At 36.9% G+C, this 15,225-nt stretch overlaps 1 protein-coding gene across 3 annotated transcripts in view; it reads left to right on the plus strand.

The window, feature by feature from the left end:
* gfra1a (gdnf family receptor alpha 1a) overlaps nucleotides 1-15,225 on the plus strand; it is a gene marked incomplete at its 3' end in the record, with an annotated part of 80,163 nt that overhangs the window by 10,500 nt on the left and 54,438 nt on the right. For 2 of the 3 annotated variants that reach the window (XM_079854775.1, XM_079854774.1), the window contains exon 4: nucleotides 7,649-7,786. The exons of the other annotated variant lie outside the window; for it this stretch is intronic. In XM_079854775.1, coding sequence (XP_079710901.1) covers nucleotides 7,649-7,786 — 138 coding nt within the window. The remainder of the gene's footprint in view (nucleotides 1-7,648; nucleotides 7,787-15,225) is intronic. 3 annotated transcript variants of the gene reach the window in all.

Consider the following 15,225-nt stretch of genomic DNA (forward strand, 5'->3'; position numbering starts at 1 on the left):
GCCGCCTTGGCTACGGCATTCGTTCCAATGAGCGCCCTCAGATCACTTGGACGTGGCTGTGTACAAGAGTTAAAAAACGATATAAATACTGTTCGTTTTCTCACACAAACCGCTCGTTTCGTGACCTGCATTATATGACTGACAGACAAGAACGGTTTGACCTAAAAATATCAAAATTGAAACTACTGCGGAAAAAAAGACACCTACATCTTGGATGCCCTTGAGGTAAGCTAAAACATACCAAAATTTAATTTCAAAGTGAACTATCCCTTTAAGTTTGTATGAGTTTGTCATCATCTCTACATGGTGTTATGTTCGATGTTTGGTATGTTTCTCGGCTAATCAAGGTCTTGTTTTACTTTGTAATTTTGGGGTCTGCAGACGGTTATAGAATTCCCTTTCCTTTTGGTGTCAGCTTTGTGCAGTGTGAGTTGTATGACCTTCCAGGCAAGCCGTCTAACACTTCTGAAAATCCCTATACTGACATGATGCTGTGAAGCTGTCGGCACCTGGCTAGAGTTGCAGCAACACTCGGTTAATCAGTTCCAGACCGAGAACACGTTGTTTCACAGAGTACGCTGATCACCGTAAACTCACCATGACAGCAGAACATGGATATCATTTGTGTAAGATTATAGTACCATACCAGTAATGTTGCATAATGTTCTCTGGGTTTTTAATTAGCAAGTATTTAGTGTTGACATGATTCACATGCCACTTACAGCTCTGCTGTTTCCACACACTGCCTTCCCAGCATTGCTCTCCACTGCACAGGTATTTGATGCCTCTCTTGACACAAAGCACCGGAACTCCTTTCATTTTAGAGGGAGTGGGAGCACAGCACTCTGCAAGCGCTCCTTAAATGATTCACCCTTCGAAGTCAGCCTCTATTCCCCATTATAAAAGCTTTGTGCGCTGCGGTGCTGTTCTGGGAAAGTCCATCACCCAATACAAAAGCCTTTCATGTTGGCAACTGTACGCTAACTGTGCTTAAGCAGGAACTGTTAGTGCAGATCAAGCAGGCCAAGGAAGCATCAGTTTATATCGTTTCCCAGCTCCCCTTTCTCTATTTTGTGGGTTTTGTTCTGCTAAAATCTCTTCTATCCTCCTGAGCGAGCTGCTGCTCAGGGAGACTTCAGATATGAAAGCTAATCAATAGCAGGCCATGTTAAAATAGAAACCTGAAGCTGTGAGTACAAGAAACCATCGATTTCTTTGTTTCTCTCTTATTCCTCCCATTCCTTCCTTTTAGATGGATCAGAGGAATATCTGTCTGTCGTTAATGCTCAGGTATACAATTGCAGTACAGTATAGAACATTTTAAACCTCAAGTGAAATGCAGTAGTTCCAGTCTGACATGCATATACTGTATGTATGTATGTGTGTATATATATATATATATATATATATATATATATATATATATATATATATATATATATATATATATATATATATAGGCTTATTTCTGGGCAGTACATGGTAATATTAATATTCAATGCAATCTTTTTGAGGACATTTTTTTCACTTTTTACTTTTTTATTTCTTACTTTTTTGGGGGGCCATAAGATGATGTCCAGTGTACGATCTGGGTAAAAAAAAAGTAGAGAGCCACTGATCTCCAAAAACTAGTAGAGAGCCACTGATCTCTATTAACAGTGTTCCCCTTTAAGAGATCAGCTCACCCCTGTCAACACTGAGCTTGTTATTGGCTAAATGCCAATGATGAAGTGTAGAGATGTGAAGAGTACATTTAGGGCTTTGATGGAGGACTGAGAGCTCTTGAGGGAAATGTTAACAGACTGGCTATACAGCATGATGTCAACTAGATTTTATGTGGCATAGAGCTCATCACATAACCCAATCACATCCAGTCCACCATCTGTCTTTCCGCTTTCTGGAGGTCAAACATTCTCATGGCCTAGGGGGAGATGGTGAGAGAAAAGCGGAAAGCTAAGGAAAGTGATTGATACCCATTGACCTTGACTTCTAACTTGCAGGACCACACCAATGAAAAGTGAGACCAAAGAGATGATAGCATATCTACTTCATGATGCAGAATGGTGGTGGAACAACTGTTCATGTAGTATTTTTTCAGTTGCAATTAAATGCTTGCAATGTTTATTTTAGACTTTCAAAAGTCATGCAAATCCAATATCCGATACTGTGTGTCTGTTGTAGCAAATGTAATGGCTGTGGTAGCATATACAGCTGTGCTACCAAGTTTTTGCAGGTTTGCACTTTTTAGTGTTATGGTTTCCACTGTTCGCTTTCCTCATTTATTCATGCTGTTGTTTTGCACTCCTCTGGGGCTCTGAGGGACTGTTTAAGGACAGCGTTAGGGGATACAATAAATAATGATGTCTATGAAAAGTCCCCATAAAACATGAAAACCCAGTATGTGTGTGTTTGTGTGTTATTTTAGTATTATTTTAACTAGAATAATTAGAATAATTGTTTTTTTGGATTAGATTTTATATTTTTATTTTCTGTTTTAATTTCAATTTAATTTAAGTTTGTTTTAATCATTTTGTTATGTGCTTTTGTCATTTTCATTATTTTTTATTAAATATTTCTATATTTCACTTTCATTTATTTTTAATTCAGGTTTAGTCATTTTAGTACTTCAGGTTAAACATATTTTATTTCAGTTAGTTGCCAAAGCAACATTACTATTTTCAATTTTTTGTGTACTTTTTTTTTTATTAAAATTTTATCATCTACTATTTACATTTTATTTGATTTCAGTTTTATTTCAGTTAATGAAAACTATCTTTAATAGTTTTAGTTAATAATAATATACAGTCTATGGGTGAATTGGCATAAATGTCTATATTGCTCTACTAAGGCAATATGCAGGAATTGCACCAACACTGAAACTGGCAAAAAAAAGTTATTGGATTGAATTTTGATAGATTGTTTTCCTCATAGTCAAAACCAGGGTATAATTTAGTTCTGACAACATGTGAAGTTGCTGTGTCTTGTCTGTGCATGACAGTATAAATACAAAGAGCTACATAAAACGGTGAGCTCTACATGTTTTGGTTGTGTGTCTTTCTTTGTTGTTTGAGTACCACAGTTACAAGGGTAGGCTGGAGGATGTAAAGCTCAGAAGCCTGCTGGCTAATAGCGTAATCTAACACAAAACGTCGACCGGGTGCTCTGGCGTGCCGCCCCACGCTGTCCAAAAATCATTTAGTCAGAGGTGACCAGATCTAAGGCCTGCTGTGGTCTCTATGATTGGATTGAGAAGTGGGGGAGTGATTCATCATTGTTAATAGACACTGCTGACAGCTGGAATCAGTAGGGGCGATGTCTGTGCCAGCTCCAGCCTCGGCCAGTCACCACAGATGCATGCAAAATTTACACAATTACCAAGGCAACAAGTGCCAGTCAGGAAGCAGGTAGATGGGGCAACCACGTAATTACTCTGTTTTTAAACAGTTGGGAGGGATGCACCCAGGAGACAGTAATAAATGGACTTTTAGGCAATAGCATAGAAACTAATCCTGTTAATCACTCTACCAGGATTTATAAGCAGCTTCTATATATGACTACGCCGAAACTGATTTTTTCTTAAATAATTTTTATATATTCTGTTATATACATTTTATTTGATTGTTTATTAGATAAATATATTATATTTTTCCCCTAAATGTTCATCTCTTCTTTCTTGTAGCATAGATATGTATAATATTTGAATAATGAATAATAAAAAATAAATAATATTTATGTTTCTAGGTTTTTTTCTTCTTCTTCTGTCGCCTTTATCTTGCTCACTAATCACTATTTTAAAACTCTGTTCTGTAAAGCTGCTTTGGAAAAAAATATGTACAAGATTTGGGGTAAAAATAAATAAATAAATAAATATATATATATATTATATAACCTAGTACAAAGTAAATTTCACGAAAGCCAGTCATAACTCTGCATCAGTATTGTGGAAGATATGGGTCCATAAGTTTTAGACCACATTGAAAATCAGGGATTTAAAAACTTTTAAACAATGTTTTATTGGTTTTCAATAAAAAAAAAAAATATATATATATATGAATAAATATAAAATAACTGTTTTAACTGTTTCTGGGTCACTAATCAAATAAGTAAATGTGACCTTGATCATGTGATCCTTTGTACAGATGGCCAGACATGTCTTAAGAACTATGGAAGCATATGGGTAGCAATATTCAATTTGAAATGTAATATGCAAAATGACAATGCAATATGTAAAATGACAATGCATTTCTGTATTTAAATGTAAATTTTCCATAACATTTGTGCAACGTTTGGTGCAAAATGAAAATGATAATTCAATTATATAATTTACATTTGTCCTTTCATACACTAGTTTTAATATGTAAATTGAATACATATTTTAACGCTTTATAAGTTGATAAATTAAAATTAAAATGTATTACAGAAATCATTAGATATGTTTAACATGTTCAAGCAAAAACTACAGCAAAATGATAATGCATTTTTTTAAATGATAAATGTTATTTTTCTTAATTGCATTTACACTCACAGTTAAGACACTTGTGATGCATTTTCATTAAATGTCCCGCAATGAATTCAGTGTGCAAATTGAAAATGCATTCCGAGCCGATCACGTCCCCGCTCCGCCCCGCTCTGTTAATCACTGCATCAAGGCGGGGCTCGGCAACAGGTAAACATAGGCTATATATGTTACGTATTTTGAGGTGTTGGAAGGAAACATGGCGGTTTAATTCACGAGCAGATGAAGTGGAGCGTGAACAGAGAAATTATAGTGTTTCTGAAGATTATTACATGTCTGCAGGTGATCAGTTATATAATTGATTTTTCATTTTACACCAACGTTGCACAAATGTAATGGAAAATGTAAATTTAAATACAGAAATGCATTGTCATTTTACAAATTGCATTGTCATTTTGCATATTACATTTCAAATTGAATATTGCTACCCATATGCTTCCATAAAGAACTAGTATGACCAACCAACAGTTAGTTAGGGGTCTTACTTTTCGGTATCAGTTCGGTAAAGAAAAAAATAACTTCAGTTTATGCAACCGGCCTCAGGTTTACACTTTAACTCTAATTGCTTTTCTAATAAATGCAGTTTCTACTAAATAAAACTACATTAAATTAGAAAAAAATAGCAAATTAGAAGCAATTCACTAATGGTCTCAGACTTTTGCACCCCATTGTTGGTGGTTTTGTCCAGACAGTTGAGAAATGTTGGCTTTGTCTCACCAAGACTTCTGGTTCACCAAGGATTTGGCGAAAGCTTGGTGGGAGGGGAAAAGAGAGGCTGGCAGGGCTTGAAAGAACAAGAGATAGAAAGGAAGATAAAGGTTGCAAATTAATGAACGTTGAAAGCCAGGGAAAAGACACATTAATACATGATTTTCATCTCAGCATGCTTCCTACTCTTCTAATCATGCCTTTGCTTCATGACCTACAATTTGACCAGTCTAGACGCATCGTACTTCCTCTCAGAGCATCCCTCTGTTTTATTCTCTCTGTTCATCTAATCACAGCTGCTCTCCACAAATATTCAGGACAAAAAAAAAGAAATAAAAGAAATAAATAAATGAAATAATTAACGAAAAAAACAGCTGCCCTGGTATCCAGCTGTTCCTGGCTGTGTTCCAGTCTTACAAATTATCAACCCCTCTCACTCAAATCCTCTGTTGTGTTTTCATTTCACTCCTTTTTATACTAGAAATATAAAGTCAAGTACAAAGGCCATTAATCCATCAATCCAAGTCACAATATTTCATAGGCTGCTGAGTAAATATATTCTCTCTGTTAAATAGTTATTCTTAGAAAATAAATTTGATACTTTTTTAAAATATGTCATGTTTTTTTTTTAAAAATTGTAATATATAATCGTTTTTGCATTTCTCATGTAACCACCTTGCAATTGGTCTTTATCACATCTCAAAGTACCTTGAATTTGTGTCCAAGAGTTTCTTGGACTTTCTGTTACTGTCTGTATTGTGCTGTACAATATCTCACACTGCATCCAAATTTGTTCCCTGTCAGTATATATACTGCAATACTTGACTGCTAATAAAGTGCGCTTTATGCATGTGTGTAGTATTAATAATACAATCTGTAAAAACTTTCAGTTATTACCTTAAGGTGCTTTTTCTAACAAATATACACTACCTTTCAAAAGTTTGGGATCAGTAAGAATATTCTAAAAGAAAGTAATGCTTTTATTCTTCAAGGGTGCATTAAATTGATCAAAAGTGACAGTAAAGACATTTACAATGTTACACAAATGATTTCTATTTCAAATTCTTTTTGAACTTTCTATCCATCAATGAATAAAAAAAATAAAAAAATGCACCAATCCACACAAATATGAAACATCAAAACTGTTTTCAGCATTGATAATTATAAGAAATGTTTCTTGAGCACCAAATACAGCATGTTGAAATCCTTTTTGAATGATCGTGTGACACTGAAGGCTAGAGTAATGGCTGCTGAAAATTCTGTTTTGCCTTCACAGGAATACATTAATTAAATTAATTATTTCAGAAAATAGTTATTTTAAATTGTAATAATATTTCACAATTTTTACTGTTTTTACTCTATTTTTGATCAAATAAATGCAGCCTTGGTGAGCATAAGAGACTATAAAAATATACCGATCCTAAACTTTTGAATGTTTAAATTAATTTTGAATACCTTTAAATTCATTTTTGTTATTGTAACCTAATATATTTAGGTGGATTCAGTGATTTTACTATTTTTGGCTTGAAAAAAATCAATGAAGTTACATACTACCTTAGGAATAAATGCATTTTTTTCCCAGTGTACTACATCCACCATGTTGGTATTGGCATGTGACCTACTGTACAACGTCAGCCACATTGCTGTTCTGCGCTATTTATGAATATGACTACTCTTACTCCTCTCCCATGGCCTCATGGAATAGTAAAGTGTCCATCTTTTTCTCTTACTATTTCATGAACACTGCATATTTGGACATAATACTCATTTGACATACTACTTTTGAGCTGATATACTATATTCTTAAGGAGAGAAGTACACATTCAGATGCTGGGTTTCAACTTCTTGTTCTTGCTCTTGTTTTGTTTAGAACTATACTCCCATAATTCTCTTTTGTCTCACCTCTGCTTTATGCTGATTCCCTCTGTTTTAACCTTGCCATCTCCTTTTATTTGCTTTTGAATGCATCTTCTTCTCATTTTTATACACAGTTTTTGGGTCTGACTACTGTAGCTCCCTTGTTCTGTTTGTTGAGTGTTCCTGGTTGTCAGATCTTTTTGTGCTCTTTCCAGCTTTGTATTACATGGTTTTAATCTTGTTTTTGTCCTCGCCTCCCTAATGTACAGATCTTCGTCTTTGTGTTTAGCTGAGCATTGTCTGTTTCAGATGGTCTGTTAATTGCTCTGCAATGTGATTGAGTGACTTTGAATGCAAAAATTACTTTCATTAGTATGATAGCAAAAATTATTTCATTAACAAGATAATCTGTATCACAGTAGCATCTGAAGATCTGTAAAAATGACTAGTTTATTCTTACTTTGTTAAACAGAACCAATTAATACAGCCCGCAAAATGGACTTCCTAATCTTAGTTGGCGTCTTTTAAAATAACTTTGGAAGGTACTGAGTACTAGTCTCTTTGCAGAGGGAGGGACTGGTGGCGGTCCCTGGAGCAGTCCTGTCACCGTGGGCCCAGGGCGAGGGTCCCAGGGCAGGTCAAGACCACTTGAGCCTCAAGATCCCAGTAGAAACAGAAGGGCACACCCAAACTGGGCAATTCTGGGTAAATACGTCACTAATAAATACGCTGAAAAAGACTGGAGTAAGTGGATAAGTGTGCATGCCATTAATAAAGTTAATATTCTCCATTGTGTGCCACAATGACTATATTGTGACGTTGGTTTGTAATGTCAGTAGGGGTCGTGTTCTCATTTTGCTCTAGGTGGCTGAGGGAATAGAAATAGAAGAGGAACGGATTAAAATAAAAGTTATTCCGTTACGGGAACCAATACCTATATGCAAAAGGAGCCACTTCAATTTCAAAAGGTCTTGCAAATAATGAGCTCTTGAACCTGATCATTGACAACAAACAGATATACCAGGGAAAGGGTGCAATGGGTATTTATGAACTCATTCAACTAAACAGGTAGGGTTCCAAGTTGCATACTTGCCATCTGTTGATCACAGTTTTGTTATATTTAGCAATAAAGCACTTTTGTAATTCACTTTGGATAAGAGAGTAAATGCCCTAAATGTAAATATGAATAGCTATTCAGACTTACATGTGCTTGCTTGGTTGTTTAGTCTCTCTGTCCTCTGCAAGTCACATAATGATCTCTAAGGTTCAATAGAAAATGGGTAATGGTTATGAGTTTGTGCACCAGTAAATGTGGCAATTTAACATAAAGTTGAATGAATTTAAATGAAAACAAAATATTTGGCTGTCATAAAACATGCCAGAGGTTAGATGGCCTTCATTTGGGGTGTGTTCAAATACAAGACAAAATGTGTATGAACTGCCTTGAACCAAGTCAAACGCTGCCTAAATGTTGACAGAAACTATAATACAAGAGGAACATTACTTTTTTGCTATGTATGACTTTTAATTTTCAGTGCAAACAATGAAAATATGAGCTTTTTGCACTGACATTCTTCATCTCCACTCAATCCCTCTCCATCAGCAAAGCTTGCCAGAAACAGCAAAGAAAGCTAAATGGCATATGGTGAATCATTTGCATAAAGCAAACAATCAACTAGTCAGCTAGTCAATTAGTTTTCTAGATGACTAGTTAACTATTAAAAATGAGTAGTTGTGCAAGCACTGGGATTTGGCATGCGTTTGTATCACAATTACTAAAAAAACAAATCTGTGCAATTTTTAACCCTGTTTGCCAGCAAGGTGAAGGCAATTGACGGAAAATGTTACATAGTGATATATGAAAATTACACAGAACTGTTTTCTTTGTTGTCAAAAGTAAGAACATAGCTAGACGTCTTAGGAAAGAAAAGCTCTTTATCTCCCTTTCGGAGTAAACAAAGCTGTAAAATATAAAATGGAATATAAAGTACAGATTAAGAGGCTGGAGTTTTGGCTCTGAGTGAGACCCCCGCGTTCGTACATGATGAATAATTTAAGCACCTGCAATATTGTGTGTGCTGCAGAGGGAGACAATTTCCCTCTTGTACTGCTGAACAAGTGGCGCTCATTCCCTGGGCCTCAGATGCTGCTTTCCGATTGCCGCAATGGTATGTTATTGGCATGCTCTGAACTCAAAAGGTTATAAAACAGAAAATATGTAAATGGCAATTCATGGGTTTGATGTTAAACCAACAGAACAGTGACAAGAGAACTTGAATATGGAGGCATTATTCAGATTTGTCAAGAATAGCACTTTTCTGTACAATGAATATGAATGGAAGACTTAAATTAGTATACCATATGCAACAGGGAACACCTCAGAGAGACATGGATGCATACAGGAATACACACACACATACACACGTATATCAAGTTTTCCTCTCAGATCTTTTCTGCATTGTAATTGTCAGGGCACTGACATGGAGATATGTCAGATGATCTATTTCATATTTAACATGGAGTCGACTAACCCATGAGTCACTGAACAGAAATTAACGAGGTCTTCTTTTTTAGGGGATAAAAAATTATGATATTTAATGCATGAGCATGATGTGCTTCAGTTGTTTGCATGATAAAACCCTGTCAGAGGCATTGTGTCTTTAAAAAAAACACTGAAACAGCCATACACGTCAATGATTGCCATTGGCCAGTGCGTCGTGAAATGTTTTCTGAGCATCTTGCATTTGTATGGTGTCAAGTTAAAAATAGTTCAGTAACCAATGACATTGTCATGATTTCTTTATTCTGTTAATGAAAATGTCCGATTATGGTAGGATTACCGAGGTAAAGAAAATAGCATTTGGCTGAACAGGTGATGTCATTTTTGGACCCATGAGGCTCAATGTAAAATTTATTTGCATTATTTTATTTAAAAATGTTAATCAAATAATGAATTGTAAATTGGTTATTAAATATTATTTATTGCTTTATGGGTAAAATAAATAATGAGAAAAAAATTACACTTTAAGACAATTAGCCGACTAGTAGTTCAGGCAACTCACCGACTTGTTGATTTTGAAATCGTAGTTTGAAGTATTTATCATCACTATTGATATTTCATTCCCGTCCTTCCATTCTGCTTTTAAAATATATTTCCTCAGACAGCTGTATGATCCTCACTGTAGTTTTTTTGAAGTGTGCTACACTGTATCAATATTTTAAATATATATATATATAGCCAAATATATTAGCATTCAGAGCCTCCAAACATGGGCCAAGGTCTGTACACACAGACCAGGCTGGGTAATATTAATAATTTTATTGAGAACAGTGGAATAGAAATTAAATCCAGCTAATTTGCATAACAGACAGTGCTGTTGAGGCATTGGTGAATGTGCTCAGCTCTGCGTGAAGATTCCAAGCTGTTTACAACGGACTGGGGAGGGGATTGTTTAGCCATGTGGCCCCTCTCCTCCACGCTCAGCGCCTTTCATGTGCTGTTGATTTAGTTCCTGGCCGTTTGAGTCAGTATTTAGAGGAGGGATGAAAGCAGGAAGCAGGTCAGCGAGCCCTCTGCGAAAGAGCCTGGAGGATTTGCATGGGCCAGGCCCAGTCATGCATGCAGTCATCACAGCCACTCGACAGGTGACTCTGGATAAAATAAATAAATATAAAAAGGCCGAAAAGCGCTGGCTATTCCCGGAGACCTTGAAATTATTTTCCAGTTTTAGAGCATTAACTGGATCCAAGCTGGCATGGCAGCTGGCCTACAGGGCAATAGACGAGGGGTAATGGAAGTGTGGCGTGAGCTTTAGAGAGCAATCTCACTGCTGCTCGTTACAAAGTGCCGGGTTTTATCCAAGAATTTACCAGCCTAGTTTTATTCTCTTTTTTCTAGATGCTTGTTGTCTGTTATCACAATCATGTATTTTCTTTCAAATTAAATGACTGTGTTGGCCCAACAGGACTGTGGATCTGAATAAAAGCCATTACTCTTAAAATGAGCATTGTCTGGAAAAAGGTCATAGGGAGGTTGTCACAGAAAAAGTGTTGTTAAATTTTGCTCATATTTAATGACTTATGATTCTACTACACAGATATTGATTGATTTTTCATACATTGGTGTAGGGGAGCAGATATGATGTCATTTACTGCTGTTTTTGAAACAAATCTTTTAAAGTCCCCCGTAGTCAATAATTGTATCCCTTAAAACTCACCTTTAATCGCCAAAATGACATATTTAAATGCTTTTTCCTTGAAAAAAATATTCATGCCTTAAAATAGCTTGAATGTAACTCTACACCCTTGCTTTATTTAGTATATGCGGTTCTATGAATATGCAAATTAGCCCTGCCTCCACTCACTCACACCAGTTCAGAGATCCACTCGTTGACAATTACACGTTGACGTGATTGGTTACAAGGTATAGACCTTATGCGGCAGAGAAACGAGGGCGCCGCCATCTTTAGAATATTGTCTTTTAACTAGCGTTTTGTGGTCGCTCTGTATATTTCTATGGCATTGCTGTCCAGGAGTAATTAGCTTTTGAAGTGGATTTACTTAATGTAAAGTTAAGGAAAGTTATCATGAGGACTGTAATATTTAAAGCAGATGACTAAACAAATGTCAGTTGACTGGGAAGATTTTAAAACGAGCCGTTCATTAATAAACACGCAAAATCGCTGTGAAAATACAGACCGGAAGTCAAAAGATAACGAGCGCAGCGCTGAAAAGGGGCGGGGCTACATAAGGTCTATACACTTCACTCATATTGTTTGTTCATTCAAGTTTCTTCATTTTGTTGCACTCAACTGCTTTACTGCCTTCAAAGACTGACTATAGCACAAACCAGTAGCCTTTGAGTGTGAACTGTAAAGAAGCATTTCATTGATTGGACTTATTGAATGAATACGCCCTCTTCACATAATGAATCGATAGTTTTATCTGAAATCGCATCCTATACCCTCATTCACTGTTCCCGACTTTACTCCACTAATGAAGTCCACTTGAACAAATGAATGAAAACGAGTGAGCTACTTCAGACACGGAGTGCACTGAAAGGGCAGTTCTAGTGAGACATGAGAATAGTCCATTTGGGAGTCAAACAGCGATGACGTTTTTGTGGGTGGAGTAGGGCTGTCGCGATAACCGCAATATTGTAGTACCACAAACCTTTTTGGACAAACCTCAGTAACCTTCAAATGTTGCAACCATAAATGTCTGAATGCAACCATAAATGTCTGAATTTAGCATCAGAGGGCATCTTCAACAATGGTATTCACTAAAAATGGAGACTATTTTTTTTGTTTTCCGATTCTGACATCCAAAAAGGCACAAGACATTTTTTGTCTTATTACATGGATTTTGCCCATTTTCCTCCACTTGTTTAGCCTGGGAAAACCCAGACAACTTCCGGCAAATTTAGATTTGCTCTGCAAGTAATCTGGCAAAGAGCTCATTCAAGCCCATTCCAAGCCGTCGAAATCGCTGCACCAATCAGAAACGTTGAGGCGGGCTTTACACGATGACGATCGCTCTGATTGGTTTTAGGTCTATCCAATTGCGCCCAGAGGCATTTGAGTGACGTCCGTTGGTGAAGCGCACCAACTTTTAAATGCATTATTATATTCAAATTGCAAACACATGAGGACAGTCTCCATGAAAGACCCACTGGCAGATGAACGTGCTACTACATTTCTCTCCGAAACAGTAGGAAATTAAATTACATTTAATAGAGGATTTTAACTGTGACACGATGATTGACAGGGCAGTTTACGTGACAGGATGCACGCGACAGATCCGTCCAATAAAGATGACGAAGTAGTATGTCCCAAAACTTGCCTACTTTTTTGCTACACATTCAAAAGTAAATACCTTTTCTTCACAAAAAGAGTACATACTTTTATGGCGTAGTTTAACTTAGGCGAATTGGGATGGGACGCAGCATATGGCTTTACACGATGACGATCGCTCTGATTGGTTTTTGGTCTATCCAATTGCGCCCGGAGGCATTTGAGCGACGTCCGTTGGTGATGCCCCTTTGGAAATGAGTTATTAAAGAAGCTTTGCCAGACCATAACTCAGTTACTACTGAGAATGGTCTGGTTTTAACCAAGCTACCACTTGTTACCACTGTTTTTCTTCCACCACAATGTGCACGCAGCTGCAAGTGACGGAAATGAAAGCGTAAGCGTAAGTTCTACCAGAAAGACTCCACTGCCACGTCATTAATTTATAATCTCGCGCAGCCAATCACAGCTTGACATCAAATATAAAAAGACTGATCTTACCCTCCTATTTTGCTGCCTGTATGTGTCGTAGCAAAGTTCCCCTCCATCCTCCCCACCACCACCAGGATGGCTCCCGTCCACTCATCCGGGGGTAGGCTCCGCCCCTGCCTCTATCATCAGGCAGGACTTACCAGTTTGGCCTATGCCAAAGAACTTTGAGACGGAGCTTGTCGAGGGTTTACTTATTTATTTTGTCTGTAAAATCATTTTACAAAATAAAATCTATTCATACGAGAATCCTGCTCCAAAATGGTCTTTTCATTCGACATAATGTTTACAGTGCATGGGTATTCCCTAGTAACCAGTTGTTTGCTGCTTTGTGAAAGTCTCACAAAGACTTTGCCATCACCTACTGGCATAAATAATGTAACCTGCAATGAACAAATTTCAACTAATCTTTTTAGCGAACGGATTTAAAAAATGTAAGTCACTATGAATCAAATCTCCAACCACTGACTAAACCTTACAGAAAGCAATGTTTTGTGGCATACCTCTCAGACAGCTTTTCAACAGCTCATGCCAACCTCTCCACTGTGCTAATGTGAAATAAATTTTAAGTTTTACCATTTTTTCTTTTATCCCAGCCTGCTAACTTGCAATTTGGCAATCTTCTTGACTTTAAGCACAAGAAAATGTCTGCCAATTTTTCCCCTAGCAGTTTCCTTCAGTGGTGTTATTCTACCCTTAATGGCATAATTTCTACAAACAGGCACTGAGCAATTCATTTCACTTTTTAAATGTTTATTTTATTTTTATTTTATTTTTTTTATGACAGGCCCCTTTAAGCAAAGCAGAGCTGATGAAGATACCAGTGTCTGTTGGTGGATACGGCACAGAATACCGTCTGTCTGCTCTAAACTTTCATTTTGTCGCTGCCTGCAGTGCTGTCCAGGTTTTCACAGCTTGTACCTTATACATTATTCACCAGGTCTGATTCACTGAAACCTGAGAAGTCAGGCGCATGAGAGAGGTAGTGAAAGAACAAGGGAAAGTGATAGAGTATGTATAGAGGAAGTGGGCAGTAATAGGACCTGTCTGGGGTACATCTATACATGTGGTTGTTTGTTTCTTCACCATAAGCATATATAGAAAGCCTGCAGTGTGTGAATTTATGTGAGTATATCTGAGATGCGGCAGGTGTTAGGCTTAAAGGAATAGTCCCCCAAAAGAAAAAAAAAAAATCAGCTGTATTTTTCCATACAATGAAATTCAGTGGGTTGAATGTGGTGACAGGATTGTAACAATGCATGCAGGGAAGCTGAAGACAGAAGACTCAGGTTCTCAGAAAAGACTAATAAGTTTAATTAATCAAAAAGCAAGCAAACAGGCAGTGCAAACACATCTCAGCATAACAGACGAGTGAAGGCAAGGGTGAGGCTTAAATAAACCTGAAACAAGCTAATAAATGACACACAGCTGAAACCAATGAACTAATGACGGTAACCATGGAAACTGAACAAAAGTTGGAAACTGAACAAAGGAACATGTGAAACAAAACAGGGAAACAGATACATAAAAACAAACATAACACTGACAAGGATATATAACAAGGATATGGAGACTTTTTTTCTCCATTTTTTGGGTTAACTGTCCCTTTAAGTATATCTTGCTACATCCCAATTTGCCTACTTATACTTTACTCTATTTTTGTGAATATAAAGTACATACTTTTGTAGCAGAAGGGTAGGCAAGCTTTGGGATATACTCCCACATCAATTCCATCTTGAAACCACGCACCGTTTTGTCGCATAGTTATGTGCGTCATGGCACTGTAAACTGGTGATCTTGTCATAGATATCATCCTCATATGCACACTCCACATTTACGCTACTCAACATACTATCATATAGAGTA

The sequence above is a fragment of the Squalius cephalus genome (assembly GCF_949319135.1).
Source record: "Squalius cephalus genome assembly, chromosome: 21".
Lineage (NCBI taxonomy): Eukaryota > Metazoa > Chordata > Actinopteri > Cypriniformes > Leuciscidae > Squalius > Squalius cephalus.